Source organism: Poecile atricapillus, chromosome 9 (genome assembly GCF_030490865.1).
Source record: "Poecile atricapillus isolate bPoeAtr1 chromosome 9, bPoeAtr1.hap1, whole genome shotgun sequence".
Taxonomy (NCBI): domain Eukaryota; kingdom Metazoa; phylum Chordata; class Aves; order Passeriformes; family Paridae; genus Poecile; species Poecile atricapillus.
The window spans coordinates 18,917,442-18,942,448 of record NC_081257.1 but is presented as its reverse complement, the minus strand read 5'-3'; the positions used below and the strand labels follow the sequence as shown (position 1 = coordinate 18,942,448).

General features: G+C 37.2%; 1 protein-coding gene across 2 annotated transcripts in view; it reads left to right on the top strand.

Annotated features, from left to right (window-relative positions):
* The window catches only part of SUCLG2 (succinate-CoA ligase GDP-forming subunit beta), a 109,191-nt gene that overhangs the window by 17,354 nt on the left and 66,830 nt on the right, over window positions 1–25,007 (top strand). The window contains exon 2 of one of the 2 annotated variants that reach the window (XM_058845080.1): window positions 4,467–4,608. The exons of the other annotated variant lie outside the window; for it this stretch is intronic. Within the exon in view, the coding sequence (XP_058701063.1) occupies window positions 4,467–4,608 (142 nt within the window). The remainder of the gene's footprint in view (window positions 1–4,466; window positions 4,609–25,007) is intronic. 2 annotated transcript variants of the gene reach the window in all.

Genomic DNA, 25,007 nt, shown 5'->3' with positions numbered 1-25,007 from the left:
AAAAAGAAATATTTGATTTCCTGATGTGTGTGCCACTCATTTAATCATGCTTTGGGACCAGCCATGGGCTCTGCTTATATAAAGAAGGAACTCTGAACAGAACTTGTTCAGAACAAAATGCACAATTCCCAGTGACAGTAGTTTTCTAAATCCTCCTCACTCTATATACTTTTGGTCTACATTAGTGTGGTTCTGACTGGTAAGAAAAATCTTGGAGATTGGAGAAGGGAAGGGATATTAGAGGGGAAACACAGCCAATACTTTGTGCTTTTGGAAAATGCCAAATAATTCTAGCCAGCAGGAGAAAATCTGTTTTGAAATTTCTACTTGATAAAATAATTCTGCCTTCATCTCCATTCATGTTACTGCTCAGTTAAGGCCTTTTGTTCCACTTACTTCAGTTTTGGGATTTTTGATGTTGTTGTCAGCTCTTAGGAATTGTTATCAGTTGTAAAAGAGTCCTATTTAAGTGTATTAATCTCTTTGGTAAGCATTTACATTAGAAATATAATCTTAAGAAATATCTGATTAATGATGACTTTAATTCCTCTTTAAAGCTTTATTATTTTAAATATCAACATTTTATTTTCTGTATAGAAAAAAATAGTTTTACAAACTGATTTATGCTTGAAACTTATTTGTGGTTTAAAAATAAACAACACCTTTAGATTTACCAGGAAGATCTGAATCTCAAATAAGAGCCACTCTGCATCTTCAATGTGTATATCAATACACAACACAAAGTTCCCATTGAAAGGAAAACAAAAAAAATGCTACCAGTGGAAAATTTTCTGGTTCTCTGTGTGTCGTCTTATGAAGATGAAAGATGAGATGTCACACAGGGAGTCAGGGTTTGCTAAAATCCACACACAATTTCCAGTCTCTTCTTCACAAGCTGGTGGGACAGGATCTACTTCTTTTACTCCAGCCCAGCCTTGCAATAAAGAGACAGATGAAACACAGCTACATCTTGAACTTCTGGAACATACTGGGTGTCAGCTGGGACAGAGCTTCATGGAAAGATCTGAGAGATCTCTGGTGTTTTCTGATACGTTTTCTGACTAATGTGTGGGGAGAAGAGATAAAAATATTCAAGCAGGGATAAGCTGGGAATAGAAGGTGATGAGAATCAATAATGAACAGAATTGCTAAAAGCTAGACTCTGCTTTCCTGTGCTTTAGGTTCTCTTAGTTGCTCCCTCCATTCCATCTTTCAGATTGAGATTATTTTTCTGATGCTGATTTGCCATTTAATTCTTTAGCCTGTCTTTGTTGAGAACTGGAACTGAACTGGCAAATCTAACAGTGATGTTTGATGCTGCTGCGAGCAATGAAACATCTGTAAAATGACAAAGCAAGAAAAACAAAGACATGTGATGGCAGAGTTGTGTTCTGTGCTGGATTAAAATCTCTTTCTAATAAATTTCAGGGGGAAGGGTTGGATTATGTCTGACTGTAGAAGACTGTCCATGGGAAATAGCTTTCTCTGAAACCTTTGTAGGCTCTTCCCTAGAGTTTTGAGGCTGTACCTTTGTGCATTGGTGCACTTACTGTCTGTCTCACGTGTGGATTTATCTGTAGAATGCAAAAGTTTATGATGCCCAAGAATTCAGGCCATTTGAAGCCCATCTGAAATTTTTGAGAATGCTTGGTATAAATGTATGTGGAGGGTAGGGGTTCGAGATTCCTGTATAAATTCAGATACAGATTTATTGCAACAAAACCATCTTGGACTGGAAATTGGTTCAAAGTAGCATCTGTTTACTCATGTTTCTGAGATTTCATGGTCACTTTTTTTTTTTGTCTTCCCCCTAAAACGCATATCCACAGCTGTTCTGATTTTTCAAGATGGTCTTGAAAGAGCAGTCACCTTTACAGATTCAAAGCTTGTGCTTTATTTCATCGCTTGTGACTGCTGTAGTTTTTCTGCTGTCCTCATGACATATGGTGTGCATCCTGCAAGTGCTTTAAAGCAAGCTTTTCATGTTCCTTGCTATTCAGAGCTTCTGGTAGAGACTTCAGATATTTATTAATTTTATCAAGCAGTTCATTCACAGCCAGGAGTTTGTCTTTTGTGCAAAGACTTGATTGAAAGTCCTCAGCTGGCACTCAGTGAAATGTTTTTTCTTAGAATTGTGTAATAGAGCAGGGGAAACCCCACTAACCTGGAGTTTGTAGGCTTTGCTTTCCTGTGCCAGCATTTGTTGAGCAGAGATTTGTCTGATCACACTTAGGACTACTTTGACACTTTTGAAAGGAATTATTCTGGTATTTCTTTTCTGTGTTCCTCTGACTGGTCTGGTTCATAATTTAGGAAAGAAACATTGTCATAATATCTTAATATTAATTGTCCAATATTTATAAGGGAACATGTGTCCCTATGCTTATGTATGTCTGCACTTTATGCATACGTAATAAGATTTTTAGCATCTCATCTGAGGAGTATCTCTGTTGGACATTTTGATTTCTATTTTTGAGTTGTAAAGCTGTTGTATCCCAAAAGCACCTGTGAGGTGCTGAGAGGGTGTTTGGGAGCAGAGGTCACTTCAGTTCCCATCAAGCAACAGCCAAAAATTCTTCCCCAGAAAGAATATTTTCCTTCTTATTTACTTGATTTAGATCAGCTTAGTAATGCCTACATGTGAAACTGATTTATTGATCTAAGTTATGAATAAAAGCTGTTTTGAAAACTTTGTCTTAAATTATAAAACCAGTGACCAAAATTTTATTAGCTGTGTTACTGACCTATAGAAATTTTTAGATAAACCAAAAGGGTCCCTCCTGGCCCCTAGTGTTAATCTCCTTGTGGAAATGATGCTGAAGTGATAATTATTAGAGCCTAGCAGAGAATTTATAATGGGAAAACAAATTAAATGTCAACAATTATGAAAGGGACTTTAAATTTTGACCCTGCATTTGAAGTATTGCATAACTGTAATAACATATCGTCTGTGAATAGCATGGAGGAATATAAATCATATGAGGTGTCTGTATGATGTGTAGAATTAGAGATAGCCATAGAGCAAACTGACAATGCCATTTTGTTCCTCTAAAATATGTTAATCAAGTTATGCATAAAAGGATTTAAAATGTCATCCCCAGCTATTTGTAACTGTTTAAGTTCAGTGGGAGTCACTTTTACAGAAAACATGCAGTTATATACTGCAAAAGATGGGTTTGTGTTTTCTTTATGCATCAATCTTTTGTGCTGTTTCAAAGAGAATAGAACAGATGGGATTTTGCTTTTGAGACAACTCAGCCTGTAAACCTTGAGTATTGTGAGAGGATGTGTTATTGAAAGACTTTAGCATGGAAGGCTTTTGTTTTCAGTGTAAAGTTGCATTAGGTTAATAATTTTTTATCATGCTATTAGAGATTAAAGTATTAGTATAGTAACTAATCCTCTTTGTCCAACATTTCTAAATACGTGGTGCTGACTTGCATGCTGTGTTCCTTACTTCAGGAGAAATCAAGAACTGATTGTGGCTGGCTGCCAGGAGGACAGCAGTTTGTCTCTCCACATGGGAAAAGCATCTTTGGCTGGCACAAAATGGAATTATACCATTGCCAGTAGCCAGCTCCACCTTTGCCATTATACCATTGCCAGGAGTCAGCTCCAGCTCCTTAATTATTGCATTTGTGTGGAACAATTTCTCCTGTGTAGAGAATGTGTCCTTTCTTCAAACCATTGAGTGAAGATCCTGTGACTTCTGTAGTGTCTCAAGGTTTCCTGGCAGGACAAGCGAATGTGGTGTCTTTGTGTGTGTAAGGTTGCTGTGTCTTTGTGCCCATGAGGTGTAGAGAGATGTTTATATTCCCACAGGGGCGTCTAAACTGGCATGTTGGGAATTATTCTCCAGCTGTTGTTGGCCTGGCATGGCTGATGTGGCTGTGCTGGTGTCCTCAACAAAACCTGCTTAGAAGCACAAAGCAGAGATAGCAGACCACTGAAAATACATGTACTAGTGTTGAGTTTCTTACAGAATAATGCTAATTCCATGTCAGTTGTTTTTCTTCTCAGATATGCTTCAACAAATGCAAAGAATCAGTGGAAATAATTTTATAGGGAGGAATTAGATGAAATATCATATCATAAGGATATTTAACATGAAACTGAATTTGTTTTAATGTAAGAGTCTGTTACTATTTTTATAGCAGAGGATAATGTGAAAACATAAATAGACTTTGGAGATCAAGCCAAATTTGCCTTGATATTAAATGCAAGACATTTTGTCTGGCCAAGTGAGCCTTGTGTAGCTTCTAAAAAATATCTGGAGCTTTCAGAGTACTTGGGATGCACAAATGTTAAGAAAAGGCACTTAGGTAAATCAATATGTATTTTACCTTTTCTCTGGGTGTTGTTTAACTGCTGGTTTGAGATAACCATAAGGTGGAAGAGCTCAGTGGGCTGTCTCATGAACTGTTCTTAATGAGCATTATGTTATTTTCCCCTCTTGTTTTTCCTAGACTGTTCAATTAACCCCCAGACGATGGCTCAACTTGCAGGAGTACCAAAGCAAAAAAATAATGGCAGACCATGGGGTTACAGTTCAGAGATTCTTTGTAGCTGATTCTGCAAATGATGCCCTGGAGGCTGCTGAGAGACTGAGTAAGTTGACTGATAATGGGAGGACTGTGCTTCACTGGGTAGCAATCTGGAAAATAAATTGTTTTCTAATAAGTTTAAACAGTCTTTAAATTCATGCTTACTGGAAAGCTTTGATATTTCATCCAGACCATAAATATATGTTTAATTTTATGTATGAACAAGTTTATAGTGACAATACTTGGAATTTTATTTCTCAAATGTTTTGCATGCAGCATATAACATGAATTCTTTAATTAACATTATAATAATTCAGAATGCCATGAATAGTTGCTGAGGAAATTTTTTTTTGTATATTTGATATTTAAGAATCTGAAATAAATGAACTTGTGTAAAAATCAGTTTTCAAACAAAAATTCACTCTATTGAAAAGCAAAGGAAGGAGGAAGTTGTGGCCTCTCCATTTTAAAATACACTTAGATGTTTGTTAATGTGTATGTCCAAATGAAGAAATAGAAAAGGTGAGTTGAGTTACCATCACAAAAAGACGTGACAGTGGCTCAAAGAGAAGACCCTGCTAATGGAGCTTTGTTTCTCTGACAACATCCTCATTCTGATGTGCTGAACAAAAGATGATAATGTGGGTCAGAAATAAATTTATGTAATCGTTTTCTCTCAAGAGGAAAGTGTTGAAATACTTTGCCAATCTGTTCTAACAGAAATAATTTTTCTAGTTTTAAGAGTTGTACAGATTTCCTCTTTTCATTTAGCTTTTGTTAATATATCAAACATCAAAATGCCAGAGGCCAGACATTATTGTAGTCTAATTGTGCAGTAACAGGAAGGTTTTTTGGTTTATATTTTACATAATACACAGGTCACTTAGTTAAATGCATTTCAACTTTGCACACTGGAAGGTAAATTAACACAACTTACTCATATCCAAGATCTCATCAGAGCTCAAGTAGCTGAGTAGCATTAGCATAATGGCTTGTTCAATCTCTAGAACTTCATTAAGGTGATATATTTTTCACTGATAAAAACTTTCTTATGACAATCATATATATTTGAAGATATATCTGAAACAAACAATTAAATGCAAGTGTTACGGTCATTTAGCAGTACAAAATGGAAAAGTCAGACATAAAGCAAAGCACATAAAATTGGAATGTTTCCTCATGTTTGAATGTCTGAGAAAATCAAGGAATGCTAACTGAAGCTGTGACAGGTTTATCACCAGCCTTACAGCACTTAACTCTCTTCTTCATGATTGAATATAAATGGATTGGTCTGTCCAATAACTGTTGCTAATCTTGACCTCTGTGACTATTTGGAGAAATAAATTTCTCCATTAAAGGCAGTGAACCTCATCTGTTTCATGATGTTAAGTTTATTTTAAATAACCTCTGTAGCTTGTTTGCTTTGCAAATCACAGAAATATCTCTATATTAGAAACAAACAAACTGTGTTTCAGTAACCAAAAGTAAAATCTAGCCCCAAAAAACATTTGCTCATGTAACTTTATTGGGTAAATTTTGTTTTAATTGTGTGGGTTTTTGAACACTTCAGAAGGTGGAAGTTAGTGGTACCTTTCTTCATTTGATGTAGTTGCATTCAGCCATGAATAAAATACTGAGCATGAAAGAATTGTGGTTTATGGTGTGGAATCTATTTCATGTTGGAATGACTGACACTCCATTGATTCACTTAATAATTAACAACATCCTTGTTATCATTCTGGTGGTGTGCTGTCCTTGTACTTCTAGCATGCACTCTGAAAACTAAGAATCAAGAACATCAATTTGGCTGCTGTGGTCATTGTTGTTCCAAGATTTTACTGGGTTTATGTTCTTTGTGATCCCTCAGATTAATATTGTCTCTGTCACTCAGGTTTATCTGCACAATTTGCAACTGAATATGCAACCACACAAAGTAAAAAGATATGGGGAAACAGGAAACTTCAGCCTACAGGAGGCACAAAATATTATGGAATAAAATTACCAGTGAAGGCAGTTTTGGGATGTTGTTAGACAGGAATTCTGCAGTAAAACATGGAGAGAAACCAATCTCCCCTGCCATGTCCTGCTCAAAAATCTGATGGTTTAGGTGCTGTGTGCCACATTGCAGCTGTCCACTTTGGCTTCTTCAAACAAGAAATGGTGCTTGTCAGCATATTTTAAAGATGAAAATAGGATAAAGTTCTCAAAACTTGAAAGTCAAAGGTCCAGTATTTTTCTTGTGAAAGGAAATTCTTTCTACAGCCCTCAGGAATACAGGAGAAACAAGATTTTTCCTTTGTAATCATACAGCATGACATCACTCATATGGGTCTGTGTGTGTGATAAAGGGGTACAGATAAGGGGGATAGGAATTTCTGTCATGGAAGTCTGCATAAAGTCTGGAATTCACAATTTAATTTCACAATTTCACCATCTATTTTGTGCTTGACAGAGCTGTCTTTACTGCTGCAGGGCCTGTGCTCACCAGTTTTGCTATTGTTGGATTTCCTGTTGATGCAATGGAAAGAGATGAGATTGGATGGTTTTTGCTGCTGTCTTCACTTGTCAGGAAGGTGTTAATGCATGTCTTCTTGAAAGGGTTTGCCTTTATCCAGTATCAGCAGTTTTGTTACACTTTGCTCATTTCCTCTGTTTCTCTCTATTTTTATTAATATGTATGCTGAATGTTAATTTTCTCAGATACTTTCAAAACTTACCAAGTGCACAAAAGGCAGTCTACAAGGAATTTTTAATGGAACTAAAGGATTGATTTTTATTTTTTTTCTCTTCTAAGATAAGACTGGCAAATGTAAGGAAAATTAACATGACATCACTATTATTGACTTCAAAAGAAGTTGTACACAATAAAGAATACAGAATTAAGCCCCAAGGAATTCATTGCCTTCTATGTGCTAAGCAATTTTCAGGTGTAACTTTTGTAGAGAAGGCAATATTTACAGAGTGCCAAGAAATTCAATCACAATAGCTTTCTGGTTTGTGTTAAAATTCTTTGGTTTTCAAGAGAGGAAAGAAAGATGTTGTCCTGTTTTGCTGCACAGTATGGTGTTATTTGATCTGCTCTCTAAAGAAACTTAATTTGTAAACAAGTTCTTACAATTTCAGTGCAACTATTTATTAAAAAAAAAAAAAAAAGTACTTGGAGACAAGTTTTTGTCTGGAATATAAACTCATGTGGCTGTTTTTGTGTTAACTCACAAGACTTCTGCTCTAATTCTCCCTTAATTTAGAGCTTGTTTAACCAGAGAAGGCATTTCTTTACTTGCTGTTTCTTTTCCTTGTCCTGTAGCACCAATAGCTAAGGAAATAAACCTTATATATGCTGTGTGTGCATTGCCACTGCCTGCACCGTGCCTCATTTCAGGGCCATCATTTGCTCTGGGCTCCTCCAGCAGAAGCCCTTGAGTCTCATGCTCTGCTTTTTGTGCTCTGCCTGATGGAGAAGTTATTAAGGGACCCATCATTTCAAACGAGGAGGTGGGCAGAGCTGAGAGGGGTTGTAATTATTCTGGAGGGGGTTTCTGTGCACTGTCATTTGGCTCTTTGAATCAGTAGAGAACTTAGAGGTGGCTGGCACTGCTGACAGTCCTAAATCGATGCTGTGAACTTGGCATGTGTTTCTTTTTCTGAATTTTAACAGAAGCAATAGAATGCTGCTTGTTGCCACTTAGGGTGTTTCATTACATTTAGGAATCAGTCAGGTGCAGTGTTCACACTCTATCACGGGGAAATGCAGTTCAATTGAGTGCAAGGTTTTTATTCACTCTTCTTAAAAAAAAAATAAAACAAAATAAAGCCTCTGCATGTCCTATTTCTATTGCTTATGCATGAGGGAACTCATAAAATTCGGCTTTGGACTGAAAGCATGCTTTTTATATCAGGCTGGAGAGGTAAACATGTATTTTATAAAGAACAGAAAAGGTTTATTGAAGCATCTTTTTGTGAGGTCATTTACCTGTCACCTATTATTCACCGTTTTTTTAGAATATTAAAAGAGTTCTTGGTCATGTGAACACCGGTCTCCTTCCTATCTGAGCTCCTGAAGTGTTTTTCTTCCTGTGGCTTTTTAGTTTAAAGGGAAGGCTGCATTTTTAGATGCTGTTTTAGATCCCTTATCTGAAAATTCACCTCTCTAGTACTAGTTGTGAAAACCACTTGAAAGCAATTTACATTTAGAAGGGAACAAAAATTGACCTTTAGTTTGGTAGTGTCCTTTTTGTGTAGATCATGAAGAATTTGTTGGTGATAATGCTGTCTGCATTTAATCTAAGCTTTTATGCTGGGAAAATTAAAAACATCCTTGAACCTGATGTTTCTGAGGATATTTGAAATGTGCATTTAGGTACTTTTTTGTTATACCAGGAAGAGCTTTTCTATGAGTATTCTGTACAGAGTGGTCATCTATATAATGTTTTATTTGAGAAACTTGGCTACTTAGCTGATCTTTATTTTTACTGTAATCATGGAGTTGCTTATGTGATTTAATTTCCTCTGTGTTTCTGTCCATCAGGATAGGTAGCAAAAATTGCTTCTTTCAGCATTTCTATCATTTCCATCTTTTTTTCTATTCTATGCTTCACTGTGAAGTAATAATTTTTCACCTGTGCATAATGAGATATTTCTCAAAAACCATCATGTACTAAGTGGTTATAACTAGTTATTTTTTAAAGCCACTCAGGTTATCCTTTTCTGCATATGTTGAAAAATATCATGTGTTGCTGCAATAGCATTCCAGGGAACTGTACACAGAGAACTTGCTTGCTGGTGAGGAACAGCTCTCCCACATGTCCTCTTATTTTCTCTGACAGCTTTTATTAAAGTTCCTTAGACTTAAATTATAGCTTTTTGAAACTGTTCTTTCAGGCAAAATAATGCTGGAAGTTATTGACTAATATGATTCTATTCTCAGATGGGTAAGTATTTAGAAAACAATCTTTTAAATTTAATAGAAAGCTGGTGGTAGATGAGCTGCCTTTGGACCACGCTCAGTGTTACTGAGCATGAGTATTTCTCTGTTCCACTTAATGGATTTTGCCTTGTCAGAGGGATGAAATCTAAGATTAGAGTGAATCTTCATTTTCCAGCCTCTTCTCAGTGATAGAAAATACCTGTTAATACTCCATTATTTGCAGTCTTCATGGGCATCCCTTGAATGCATCAATTCAGAGCTCCATAAAATTTGTCAATGTCTGTGGTTTTACTCTCCTTCTGTCCCTTGTTCAGTTCCCTACTGAACTCCTCCCTGTGCCCATTTGCTCCTTTATTCCCAGCCTTTCTCCCACCTTATGAGTTCTGATTGAGAAAATCCTCTTCCTTTTTTTAATTTTGTGCTGAACAGTGAGTTGTTACCCTATTTAGCATAGTTAGAGCCCATATTTAGCAGCTGTCTACTGCTAAAAGCCATTTGTGTGCATACTGGTTTTTTGCTTGCTGAAGTGCTTTGCTCAGACCCACATTTGCTTGACTTGGCAATCATAGAAAATAATGTTTCTGTGTATGATCAGAAGACAAATACTGATTGCTAACCATGGTTTAAATTATATTTAAATATTATCAAATAATATTGCAAATAATAGGGTTTTTTTTTTCCCTACATTTGTCCATGTTGCAATGATTTGATTTTTTGGAAAAAATCCCCAAATATCATGGTTGTGTAAAGAACTTTAAGATTCTCACTTGTGTCTGTAAATTATGAAAATAATAAAGGAGAGTAAAAATTATGAAGGCAACGTGTTGTTTGCTGCAGTTACAGTAATTCTTAGTAGGAGGCTTGGTAATCAATAGGTCAGTGACCCAATTTATTTACCTCATCTTCTGGGTGGAAAAGATCAGTCATAGGAAATCAGAGGAGCTAGGAAAGATGTTACAGGTGTTCACCAAATGTGCTATGCTAAGGAATTTGTTAGAAAGTCCTGGGAAACTTGCTGTGATACAACTACAGAGCAAACCAGGAGTAAAGCACCTGTGCATAGTAATATTTTTAGGGGCATTCTTTATTTCCTCACACATTGCTTTTTGGGGTTTTAGCTTATTCTGCCTTGGAAGCTGAGTTGCACAAGGCACAGTCAAGATGGAATTAGGATTTCATTTGAGGATTTCACACTCAGTGGCTGCTGGTGCTACAGGACCTTTCCCCTGGCTCGGAGCCCTAAAGTTGTGCTGCTTTCTCCTCTGTGTGCATGGGTTGGTTGGGTTTGGGTCCTGTAATCCTGCTTGTTCTCCCTCCCCTTTGCTTCCCTCCTCCCTCTGTGTCTCATGCTGAGAAGCTGCTTCACAGAGACAGCACAGAAGTGGCAAACTTTTATGTGCAGCAATCTTTAAGCAGTGCAGCATCCTTGGAACACCCTGCAAGGGCTCTCTGCCTGTCTCATTCCACCTCTGCAGCTCAGCAATGTTTTTCCACACAAAGCCTTGGCAGCTCTGTGTTTTCTGTGGAACCAACCACACATGCATTTGTTGGTAATGGCCATGTGTGTTGCATCCTGCGTGCCAGAAAAAACAGGTAGAGAAACTTCCAGCTTCTCTAAGTGGGAGTTTGAGTTTTATTCTTTTTCAGAGAAAGTTAATAATAGATTTTATCAAAGCTCACCACTGGGTGTTGTTTTGTTTCAAGCTGAACCTTTCTGTTTCAAGTTAACTTACAAATTGTGGCTTTTTTAATATTTTAGTTATGGAAATTCTATGGACCCTGTGTCTCCAGAGGAATTACAGAAATAATTAATTTGAAATGCATTGTTATAAAAACAAATTGTTTTGTTTTTCTTATCTGTTCCCTTCGTTAGAGAATTACATGCTGAGTGTTAGTCAGTAAATGCAAGCTTGAGACTGCTTACATTAGTTGGATATTTTATAACCATTCTTTGTCACCAAATGTCTTCATATTCAGTAGATTTATAGTAATATGAGTAATGGCTTGGGGGCTAACAAATCAAAATCTCATTTCAGATGTTTGACACTAATGTTGAGCTGACTTATTGTTTTCTGTGTTGGATTTCTGATCAAATTACCAAAATAGCTGCTTGAAAGTAAAACACAAAGTCAAAAATACTCTAGAAATGGGGTACTGAATTCAAAACATAATGTGTGCCACACTGTGTGAGCATTTACAAATTTCAGTTGTCTTAAGTACACTACCAGACTTTTGTTCATAAAAGAAGGAGGCAACAGAAGTTACAGTTATGATCCAAGAATTTTATCAGCTGGTAAAAATTGCAAAGTTTTACAAGGCTGGTACAAGATGACTGCTGGTGTTTATTCCACTCTTGTCACACCATATTTTATGGTTCTTCAAGGTAGTTTTGCAGCTGCAGAACAATAACCAGATGCGTAATTGAGAAGCAGCTGCATGGAATTTTCATTTTTTTATGCATAAAATCAGAACCATTAGGCACACTTTATGTATAAGGTATGAAATACTAAACAACAATGTTTTCTCTGTAGTACTAGCAGCTGTGTAAAGGAGAGAAATCACTACTTCTGTACTCTCTAGATGCCCATCAGCTTCTAAATATTCAGGGGGTGATTGCTGAAAGCAAGTTTCATTCTTCTCTGGTTTTCTTTCTTCTTTTCCTTGTTTGTTGCTCTGTGTAATGCTGCATCTTCTACGTGATCAGTCCCAGTGGATAATTCCATGTATAGGGGTCTCAAATACAAAATTGATGCTTATGCCTGTTTTTCATTTAAACTTCTCAGTGGAAGGACTAGTAGCACAATTGTTTTGAATAAAATCTAAGGAATGATGGCAGTCCTAAGATAGGATATTTTATAATTGATTTTGTCATAAATTCCCTGGTCTGTATTGTCCCCCAATGGACACAGGGTACAGCAGGAAGATGCTGTTGTTAGCTATCCACTTACTATATATAATTTATTTAGGAAAATAGTTTTTTTTAAAATTTGTCAATTTTTTCTGTTAAATTTATTTCACTTTTTGTCTTTATGGACCAGGTGGTAGCTTAGGACGGGCTGGATTGATGAGTAAGGATATTAACTTGTACATTTGCTATAAAAACACATGGTTTTGAGCCAAGCCAGGAATCTCTCACAAGTGACTTTTCAACTTGTGTGAAGCTCAGAGAACACCCAGTATCCAGCCTCCATACCATGATTCCCATCCCCTATTTCCTCCTCAGCCTCTTCCAGTCAATGAGGTAATACTAACTAGTGTTTTGCAAAGGTTAGGATGACTTGCAAGAGCTTGTTTTATATTTAAAGATGGGAGTAATTTACAACTTGAATATATCACCAGTTGAGAAGTATGATCATAAGAGGCTATGATTATTTTATTTTACTTTTTTTTGATAGATAATCTCTACCTAAAATGGTAGAGCAGTTTTTGAAGCTAAGGATGTTCTGACATTTTGTTAATCTGCTACTTCATATTTGAGAAAGTGCTGTGAATTTTAAATATGTTTATCTACATTTCTTCAAATATTTGCAGTTCAAGAAAAGTAAAATATTTCAACACATTTATGAATACAAAATGTGTCTTTGTAACCCTGCTGGATTGAACTGGGAGATATTATCTGACTCTCTGCATCACACTATATTTTAAATGATGCTCTAACCCTTGAGAATGTCACCACAAAAAAACATTTAGTGAGAATCATGTTCAGGGTAGTTCCAGAAGTTAGCTATGCTCTTATTTTAAGTGATTTTTTGTTTTATTAAGAAAAATCTGAAGTTGACAATTTTACCTCTGTGTGGTATAATCTCCCTGGTCCTGCAGTTGAAGTGAGCTTTTGTTCTGTGCATCATTCTGAAAGGGAACATTTTTCTTGCACCTCCCCTGGGCTTAGTTGGACTGCTCACCTGAGTAAGATGAATATGGCTAAACTTCAGGCTATAAATCTTAAATATATTTATTGTTCTAAATACTTAAGAAAAGCCCTGGGGGTTTTGGAGAAAGAGAAGAGAAAGGCAACCAAGAAGAGTTTGCTGTATAAACAGTTAACGATATAAAGTCCCTGGGAATATTCACCACTTCCCTCTACTCCCTGCTAAGTCTTTGACCCTTCTATTCCTCCAGTTATTCACCTGTATAGTTTGGTAGTAGCTTTCCTGATCTTGGTGTGTTGTGCTTTGTCCCCACTGAAGATTATTGTCATAATATTCCTGGTGCCACATCTGCATGTCCAACACTCCCTCTTGTTCTTGTTCCCACAGATAAATCTTGTATCCAGGGTTTTGGATATTAGTTGTTCAGTGTGGTTGATTTTCTTACTGGCCTTTCCACATCTTGCCTTCAGTATAATACAGCTTTTGCTTGGGTATTTTGGAATAAAATTGAAATGAGAGACTTGAGGCTGATTACTGCAAATTTGACTATCTTAGGAAAAACTATTCTTATGCAGTTTCCCCCCCTCCCCCAATTAAATACAGGCTTATGTCTTTAATACATGCATTAAAGTAATCTGCCATTTAAATATGATGATTAATGTATACTATAAATAACTTGCTTATTTTATCTTTTTAGTGGCATTCCTATTTGAAGTGTATATGCAGATAGTATTTATTTAAGTTGTTTCTTTGATCCATAAGAAACCAAGTTAGGTGCTTAAATATGTTCATAGGGAAAAGTTATTTTACAATTTTAAGATGAAGAAATTTCATATATTTTCATATTTTATGTTGTTGGTTTAGAAGATAAGACTCCTGTGTCATTGAGTTTATGCAGCTTTGTGACTATTTTCACAATTTTGATTTATGGGTTCCAATTTATGGCTGGGTTTTACATTGAGTTTCTTATGTTTAGTGTCCTGTAAATAGTGAGATGTCTGGACTTCCACAGACTGGAGTAAGCATTCCTTCAGAAATCTCTCTGCTGATGAAGAAACAAAATAAACCAGTCAAGTTAAATACTAGAGGAAGACTTTTAAGGTCCAAGGTTCAGGGGTAATTGAACACGAGTTGAGTATCACTGAAAACATCTCAGTGTCAGAATTTTCAATTGTGCAGAAAGGATGCAATTAGTGCAGTTAACAGCAGGTAGGGCAACGTTAATTATATGTTCTTTTGTCTCTGTGAATTGTTTTAGCTATTTAGAGCCTTCTTCTTTTGCATACCATTAAGTAAATTATACTGCAGGAGACTTTCTGAGAGTAAACTGTGACCACAATTTGTACAAATGTGATTTATACTGCCTTAGAGACCAGTTCTGAACTTGACCTTGAAGTGAGAAGCTTGGAATGTAAGAAATTGCAGAAGCGTGAACAAAACATCATAGTTTAGCAAAAGTGTTGCCTTTACAGAAAGTTTGCCTTATTGTATATCTGACACTTCAATAAAATCTGGAGCTCTTTTCAGCAGCACGGAGAGAAGGAGTAATCTACTGTAGGTTTATTTTCAGCTGTTAGCTCATCTGATTTGTAAACCAGGCAGACATGGTTACATGACTCTGCAGAAGCTGAGAAGTGGGCTTTCTGATGTGGTGAAGCAGCTTGCTGGCCTAAGCTGATGAAATATTAACCAGTGCTTAACAGTTGTCAGGATGACACAGAGCATCTGTTTTAGAGGATTCAGAGGAGGGGCCATTGGGATGGTGCTTAGGTTACATATTTTTCACTTACATGGCAGACTGGCTGAACCTACACACTCAGCTGCTCGGGGTTGTAAAGCTGGTGTACAAATGTGATCTGCTGCTGCTGACAAGTTTGACACACATTTGATCCATGGTCCTGCTTGTCTGAAGCTGAGAAGGTACTGAACAGCACCGTGCATGAATAATGGCACCATTTGAGATGTACTTACTCACCTGTTGTGTCAGTCCCTTTATAGGTTCAACACAAGTTCAGGGCACTTAAATCAGCTGCACATTCTCCTTCTTTGCAAACAAAGGTGGTGTTTATTCCAATTTTACTTTTTTACCCAGGAAAGTTCCGTTTATATGTGAGTAATTGAGAAAGCTCAAAATTCTGCTGTTTGATATGACTGCTCACTCATTGTGGTCTTTAGACTGTGCAATTTCATTAAAATATGTGGAGTTCAATTTCCAAGCATAATATCTGCCTTCAAAATCCCCACAGAGCTCAACTTGCAGGAAGCCCAAATGAAACAGCTTTGCTGGTTTCCACATCACGTTGAGATACATCCCTTCCTGCAAATGCTGATTGCCAAACCAAAAGCTAATTCCTTTCTCTTGCTTTTATAATATTTTTTCTAGGCTAATTTAATGTTATGAAACCTGTAAAACATGAAGTTTAATGTATGTAGTTATATCTTTGCTGCTGAGGTGGTGGTTGGAGCTTGAGAGACAAAATGCCAAGCTGTTAGAAGTGTGGGGGTAGTGTGTTTGTATTTCCTCAAAGGACTGGGGAAGGGCTGGTATGTGAGAAAGGCATGTAGGCTTCTCATTAAGCAGCACTATCAATAATTGAGATTTGTGCCATGTGAATGTATGTACTGCTCTCTGTCTTTAATTAATTGCAAAGTGCCCTGTTGAATGCTAGGAGTTGGTTCTCAGGTACCCTCCCTGCTCTTTCCAAGTTCTGAAAGCTGATCATGTATCTTGAAGAGAATCACAGATTGCATTCCTTGGCTTTCAGTTTAACAGTGGTTGGCCTCAGTGCAGCCTGTAGGGTCATAATTACAGAGAATTTGCTGTGCTGTCCAGCAGACTGCTCTGAACAGAGTCCTGTGTGACAAGTCAGGTGCTGAATTGATTCAGGTGAAACGCTTGAGCAAAGCTGTGTGAACCCTTCCAAGTTCACAGGAAAAAAAGGAGATTAAAAAGGCTGGAGTAGTCAAGGGAAGCACTGGGAAACTGCAGCTGGCAGGAGGTTCTTGTGCTTCTCGGTGGGCATTTGTGTGTCCTCAGCTTTCCTGCGAGGTTCAAGAGCAGGTCAGTTTGTAAGCTCAGATTTCTTCAAGAACTTATTAAGAATTTGTGCAAATAACTCAGGAAATTTGTGGGCCAGGAGTATCAATAATACCTGTAGGTGTTAGGGAATGTTGGTTTCTGCCAATATCAACACGTTATTCTGCAATGCAAGTTGTGACAGCAGTCAAAGAAACTAATTATTAAATTCAATCATTCTGGTCTCACAGTGGGGTAAAATGGTACAATTGTCCCTACTACTCACTGTATTCAGTAAACTCAGGGGAGTATGGACCAGTGGAAAGAAAGAGCCCATTTTAAAGTGAGGAAGAAGGAGCCATCAAAGCAAATATCTATTCCTCCCAGCAAAGGTCAGCCCTAGACCAGAATGAAACTGTCCACCTTTGAACCCAGAAGTGCAGTGGAAGGATTAGCATAACACCTAAACACATAAAAGAGGTAGGAAATATTAGGAATATATTAGGAAATAGTTATGTAACAATTTTAACTGCATTATTAGAGAGTTTTTCCCCACATATAAGCGTTTATTCCTGTTCTGTAACAAGTACATCTGGAATAAAAAACCAAAACAACTATATTGTTTAGATCATAGGTATATTTAGAATATATTCTTGGCTTTATAAGTGTCTAAATATGTAAATTGTGCTTTCTATTTGCCTGTAAACAAGGTTTTGAGTGTGACATTGCTCGTGGCTCAGGCTTATGCAGACAACTAACAAGTGTGACCTGCTTCCCAAAAGCTCATCTTCTGTACTTCTAGAAGGTTCCAGAGGTGTGTGTGCTTCTCTGCAGGAGGCCACTATTTGGATTTTTAAACACCTTCCCCCCCTTTTTTGAAACCAGAGTCAGTACACTGAGACTGTTCCCCACTTGGAAACATTTTTTCACAAGAACAAAAAGACAGTTTCTTTTGTATATAAAGAAAGAAATAGGCTTATGTGCAGGAGTGAAGGATCTTAAATAAAACATTGTCCTTTTTCTACCTTAGTTCAACTGGGAAAATCAATTTTTGGTTCCTCAACTGCAAAGAAAGATCAAAAGGAAAAACTGACAATCCAAACAAAGGGCAAGGTGATGTGGGCTGCTTGCACTCCTGTTCCCTGGTGTGCTTCATACAGGCACTTTTCCAAGCAGAATATATTTACAGAAGAATCAAGAGTGGGTTTTTTTTGTATCTTCAAATCAACCATGTTGTGACTAAAAGTGACCTGAATATAAAAGTAAAAAAAAAAACAAAAAAAACACCCTACTTTATATTGCAGTTTGTGGAGTTCTTTGGTGCTAATTTAGGCAACAGTTCTCAGATGTGTCAGGTTCCTCATTGCAAAATACTTGTGTGTTAAAGAATTGTCATTGATTTTACTTCACTAGAACTGGCCAAAGCCAATACTTTCTTTTTTCTTTTTTTTAGCATGTTATGTAATGCAAGAGAGAAAATATTTTTATTCTTGCTTAAATGCCAACTGGATGTGTATTTAAATCTTCATATGAAAACTAATTTCAGTCAGTGTGGAGGGAAACTTTATGGAGATTGGCTTTCCTGCTTTGTATTGATTCCTGTTTATATCTTTAATAAATAAAATATGATTTATTGTTATAAGTTCATATTTACAAGAGGAGGAGATTAAAGTGTCAGCAGGAAAAACAGAAAGGAGGAGTGTGAAAACTCTAAAACACACAAATGAAAAAGCACCTCAAACTTAAAAACATCTTGAAGAGCTTTTATGAAGTGTATTAATTATCTTCTGCAAAAGTGTAAAAAGTTGAAAATAGTAATAAAAGTACTTGATTTTAATGTATTTTCACTTCTTTGAGAGAATTATTGTGTAGACGTCAGTTTGATAACCATATTAAATGTTAATTCAGTGGATATTATAAGTACAAAATAAACAGACTGCATCTGACTCAAGGCACATCTTTGCAGGAAAATATTTTGTTTTGTAGGTTGTATATCAGTGTGTTGGGTCTTCACCCATGCAGGCAGAATGCATTTACATTTGGGACTCCGTGTTTGGCCTATCTTGGCATGGTAGGGATGCAAATAACTACATCCAGAACACTCATTTCAAATACAGATAGTCCCAAGTTTCAAAAGCAGCAACTGTAGCTGGCAGCTCTGGGACTTTTGGGAGTGTTTGCAGGGAAAGGCACTCTGCACTACAGCATTTGAAAAACAGAACCTTTAGACATCTGAAATACAGATGATTGGCACAAATGACCAGTAATTTATGAAGTTTAGGCCTATGATTTTTTTTCCTCCAAGATTGGCTCCAAGACCTCCCCGTTCTCATCAAGTGTGTCCAAGGAAAGTTTTGAAAGCAAATCCATTGATTTAAGGCCTTAAATTTGTGTAATAGCTTTATAAGGCTGATGTCAATATTACATAATCAATAAAAATAGGTCTGTGTGTTTGATCTGTGTAGATTTTTGAGGCACTTCAAACTGCTTCCAGCTTGTTTATTGTGCAGTTAAATCTTAATTTGTGATGACAAAGTGGATTAGGTGAGTGGTAAGAAGCCATGTAGGAAAATTATTATGATAGTAATGAAATGTGCCTGATTTTGTAACAGTGCTCATTTGCAAGATTTTTCTTTCTTTGTCTATTCATGAATTAATTGTGTAACAGGAGAGTTCCTGGGAGATGTCGACAGAAAACTGGCAGCTCCACCTGCTCAGTCTGCAGTGCCATGGAAGTGTCAATGTGGTGCTTTATCACTTCACTTCTTAGACAGGAGAGCAGAGGTTGGCTGTAGCTCTCTGCTGAAAATAATGTACTCTTCATTTTCACTTTTATTTGTTGTCCTGCTGCTTCTTTCATTATTCTGGGGCAGCTGAGGGCTTTATGAGCAGCTTATTGCATGGAGCACACGTGGCTGAGCGGGGTGGCCGAGGTCAGAGCCTCGGGTGTCTGTTCTCTCTATCAACACCTCTCCTGCCCTGCTGGCTGCAGCTTCTCTCCAGAGCTGCCCTGGACAGAGCTATGGAACAGCCCACTCTTGGGGGAAATCACTTGATTTCACACCAATGCAATGGTGTTCCTGCTCATCCCTGATACTCCTCTGGTGCTGCCAGGTCTCTTGTCCCCCTGCAGTGCTCCTGGGTCACCAGCACAGTGCTGCTGCTTCTCCCTGAGCCTGGGGGAACCTTGTTTTGTCACACAGGCTGCCTTGGAGGATGGAGCGTTTCATTTTACTCAGGCCATTGCTCTGTAACATGCTGGGGTTTTGTTTAAATCTTTTTTGCCTCCTAATATTTCCTCTGCTGAAAACTCAGGAAATTGTTGCTGTTTCAACCTTTCTGCAGGCTCAAGTGAGTAGGACCTACCCTCAATTTGGTTGCTGCTGCTTTAAAATTCCTTTAACAAATGCAGACTTGTTTCTGCAGAAAAAAGCCAAGGTAATATCAGAAAAGCACTTCAGTGTTAGTCAATTGAAAGCAAGGAAGTGATTGTAGATGTTCAGTTTTAGATCAGTGGTAATAAAGTAAAAGAAAATTATTATGTGCATTATCAGATTTCATTTCTCATATATCCAGACTACTTGGCTTTAAAACTCTAGTCCAGAGGCTTTGCATCCGATTTACTTTGAAGAAAAATCTATTAATATCACAACAGCTACTTTCGTGATGAATTTGAAAATTCTTCCTTGTGAAACAAAGGAATTGGTACATACAAAGAATTAAAAAAATAGATTGTGTTAAAGAAGTGCACAAGGAGAAAATAAGGAATGGTTTAGATTCATGTAGGTTTGTTTAGGACATGTGCTAGAGAAAATCTGTCTTAGAGAAAAAAATAGGAAAACTATGGATGTATTTGATAATTGCTACAATATCCTTGTCACTCTGCGATAAATGGCTCCATACCAAGATGGAAAACCTGACTAGCACTGTTCTGTAAAGGTAAAATGCTGGTTTTCAATATTTGTTAAGAGTTAAAACATCAGTAAGGTTTATAATACCCCTTTAACCTCCTATTAATTAACATTTGGGTTTTCTAGGAAAGAACTATTTTTTATTTTTTACTGTGGACTTGTTTAAACTCAACCACTGGGATTTTCCTGCTCGTTTTAACTTGGGGCTGTGCTAGCAACCAAAAAGTGTTATGGATTCTGGCTTTGCCCTGTAAGCATATATATGTGTGTATATAATATATGTATATATACAATACAGAGTCAAAACCTCTGCCTATCTCTGCCAAGCTTGACTTCCAGCAGTGGACAGCAGTAAAAGCAGTTATCCCAGGTGCTTCTAAGGAAATTTCTCCTGTTACAGATGTTTTAGTAAAAAAACCCTCCGATGATGGAGGTAGTTCTTTATTTCCATTTTACAGTAAGAGACTTTCAGAGTTTCTGTAGCTTCAGGCACTCAGATGGGACTCTCAGCCCAAGCTGCTCTCCAATCAGCATGAGCACAAGATGTAATAAAGGGCAGGGAAGAAGAAGGTGACTGTTCTGGAGTCATTTGGAGAGGCAGCTTGCAATGATTTGGAGTAGGCTGGTTTTTCAGCTGCTGTGTTTGGTACTGGGAATTCTTAGTCCCTGTGAAATGACAGAGTAATTTACATTACTGGGAGCCTGTAAGGAGCTGACAGACTCCCAGTCCAGTCCCCAACCCATGGATTTCATTTCTCTGACTGGCAGAGCTCTGCCAGGTATTTCTGGCTGGGCAGGAACCATCCTGTTGGCAAATCCATGGAGTGGGTAAAGGTGAAGAGTCACAACACAAATTGAGCTACACAGTTCATACAAGCTGTTGTTGTAAAGCTGCACTTCTAGAAGAAAAATCTGAATTGTGATCTTTGAGGCATGCACTCATGAGATTAATTGTAACCTCCAGTGGCTGGCATGGGCCAGAAGTGTGTGAATGGGAAACAGGCTGAGGAAGTGTTTGGAGCATCTTAGACATATGCAGACATTCCAAAGCATAATTTCCTTTATATCATTCCAACCATATGTATTTTTATGGGCTTTTTTTAGTGCCTAAAAATCAGAAAATAACTTTTAATTGTTGTTTATGAAGCACCATATGGCTGTCTGTAATTTTGGCTTCTCCTGGAATGAGGAAAATGAAATTAATAGGAAATCACACTCAGAAATCTATTATTAAGTTAATGGAGCTAACAGCTTGTCCAGTGTCCTCATACAGATCATGTTGTAGCTGCATATAATAAAAAGCAAATCCTTATAAAACAACTGAGAAAATGAAGTGGCAGAGAGAGGCCGAGCCAAGAAGCTGCATGTGTTGGTACTGGGCATGGTCATGAATGGCTCAGCTAACAAGCTACTGGTGAAAATCAAGAATGCAACATCTATTTTGACAATTGCTTTACCATGGGTTCTAAATAATTCATATTTTTCTTCTAGGTGGTTTATGAATTAAAGGCTCATCTCAGGATAAAAATCTCTTGTCCCATTTTTTATTTTCATCTTTCAAGTAGAAACTTGTTTGGTCCACCCAACGACATTGTTCAAAGTTCTGTGCTTTTTTTTTGTGGCTTAACATTTAATAAGTAATGGGAACACTTTAAACCTAATTTTTTTCTCTCTTAACCTGTCCTAATAGGCAGAGTTTTCAGAGCTTCAACTGTAAAGTTTGCATTATCTTGCTTCCACCAAACATTCAAAATTGAAGACTTTTAATACAATGGTGCAAAAAAAGAATACATCAAAAGATGAACATCTATAAAAATTACCAAGCTATGAAAAGCACAGCAGGACTTTTTTTCCCCCTTATCTGGAACATTCCCTAAATTGCCTTTCTTCAGCATTTTTGAAAAGCATCTGTAGATGCTGTGATACTAAGAAAAATATCACAAAACAAAAAAGAAATCTAGAAGAAATAACCAAAATATTTTTTTTTTCCCTTAGGAGGCTAATTAATATTGTCAAGGATGTGTTCTGAATGGGTTTATGTTGAATGACATGGCTGTATGTGTGAGAAGGAATTGTATAGATTGAGCAATTCTATAAAGCTGTAAAAAGAACATTGTTCAGGTAATACAGATTGGAAACTATGTTGTAAACAAAATATTTTTGGCATTGCATTTAAATTAACCTGAGTATCACTGATCAGTGAGATGGACTTTTTATGGAGTAATTAAGTCTGAAATATTGAATTAGATACTAAAGATTCTTATAATAGATCTGCTCTTAACCTTTTTCCAGTATTAGATTATTTTGGCAATTGCTTCTATTTCACATATGTGGTGAGTAAACAAAAACAAGAGGAGGATGGTGGTGCATCCCTTAGTACTTGAGCTCAGTGATTACTGGAGTTACCTGATATTAAGTTATAAAGACAGGTGCTTACCACAACTGAAACTTCATCTGTCTACAGCAGTTAATATTAACCAATTGCCAGAGGACTAAAATATTTCTTTTGATACTGCTTAATGCAGTATGATTTTTTTAAGCCATTAAAAGCTAGATACCATGAACTCTAACAACAGGAATCATTAGAAGGTTTTTAAGCAAACTGTGCAGGAAAATATCTCCAGGAGTAGATGTGATGGCTGTTTTGGTTGTAGTGCTTCTATGTTTTAAATAGATCTCTCAATTCATTTCTGTATTTCATTGTCTCCTGCATTCTTTAAACCTTTATGTGGTGAGTTTTGTTTCATACTTGGATAATTCTGTTTTCTGGATCTGGAGCTCTGGAAATGAATGAGCTTTTGCCCAGAGTCTCCATTTAGTTAATCTCCACTTGACAAGAAGGAAACATTAGAACCAAATCTGTTCCTTCTTGGATTTTCTTTTCACTCTGGATAAAATTCATGGGTACTCTACATGGCCAGAGCCATAGCTGTTCATTATTTATTCCCACTTTTATCTGCAAAAGAAATTGAATGTGATATTTGTGCAGTCCCTCAGCCCAACATCTCAGGTACTGGATTTTCCTTCTCCAACTGGATTTTACACCTCATGTCAGGTGTCTGTTAAAAGCTGTGCTGAAAAAGAGATTATTTCTTTAAAATGAGGTAGTGTTTATTTTTATTGTGAAGTCTGATTTTCTTCTTCAAATATAAAATACTTAAGTAAATCAGGCTACATATCAGTGGCTAATGCTGGGGTCTTAAAAATACCCTCTTTTAAGTATGTGATTTCTGTCTGTAAGTAGCGAAGAAGGTTGGGAGGTTTTTGGTCATTGATTGTGGGGAGGGTAAAGTCAGGTATTGTGGGTTAGTTTTAGCAGGGGGTGGCAAATCAGTGCTTGCTTCAAAATCAGGACAAGGAATCAAGGACATATGCAGAATAAAATCTCCAAAGTAATAGTTTTCAACTTTCTGTCTTTGGCACTACTGAGGCAGACATAAATTCTTCAATGTGATCATTTTCCCATCCAGATGTTTCCCAGATAATGACCAGTCTAGCATGATTCTCTTCAGAGGCTCAGTAAATTATTTCAGCAATACATTGAAAACTTTGTACTTAATTCCACTGAATAAGTTGGATAATGAATCAGGCTTCTGGAGGACATTTCAATCCTACTGGGCTTGGCTCAGATGAAAATACTGACAGATTTGCTATTCTTTTGTATGTTTCTAGTTTTGGATGTGGATTGATTTATTTGTGGTCTAAACAGCAAAATGTGTGGTATCTAGTGCTGCCCTACACAATGAAACAAAAACTAAGGGATACAAGGCTAAGAGCTGGAGTAGAATTGTATAACAAGAACTGTCTCTGGGAGAGAAATGTTAATTTTGCTAAAAATGTAGATTTTCAGCTGAGAGCTTTTCAGTATTTTCATTGCTTTGGGTAAAAATGCAAACTGTAGAAGAGATTTAGGCTTGGAGCTTCATTAAGAAGTTCTTCATGAAATGTGTCAAAAGCCCCACAGAGGGAAATATTTATGCAGGCACCCAAATGCCAAGCTGGCATCAGTGTGTGCTTAGAATTAAGCAGATAACTACCAGTTTGATGAAAGCATCTGTATTGTGTCACTGACAATTGTTGTAAAGAGGAGAAATGACCACTGTGGTGGTGAGTAAAGAGCTGAGGTGCCTTGAAGTGTGGCAGTGCATGCACATGGCTGTCTCTCAGGTCACTTTGTCCCAGTTTTTGCAAGGCAGCAAGAGATGATGAAACCCTTGGAAAGAATTTGGTCCTGGCCTAATATTGGCAGCCTTGCAGAAACTGGGTCTGAAGTAGATACACCCTGAGATCTCTCCCTTTAAGCCTGTGGCCTGTGCCTCACACTTTTGAAGGCTGTTGCTTGCTCAGCCTCCACTGTGTGATGCCCTCCACATTTCTTTAAGCTTTGGCTTCAATTTCCAGGCTTATTTTTAAAGATCCTGCTGGTCATAGCAGGCCTGTGTGGAAAGACTGTACTTGTTAAAGGGTTAATTATTGTGTCTCTGCTTCACAGAGGTTCACCTGTCACATTATGGATTTTTTAACGCTTCTTAAATAGTGGTGGTTACATTGCTGTGTCTTTACTCTCTGCATATTTTCATATGTAAAAAAGAGAGAAGGTTTAGTTTTTGTCTCAGGAAAGAAGTTCCTTTCCATCAGGGAGGAGATGCACTGGAACAAGTTGCCTGGGGAAGCTGTGGCTGCCCCATCCCTGGAAGTTGGACAATCCCAATCCCTATCCCAAGGCCAGGTTGGACAGGG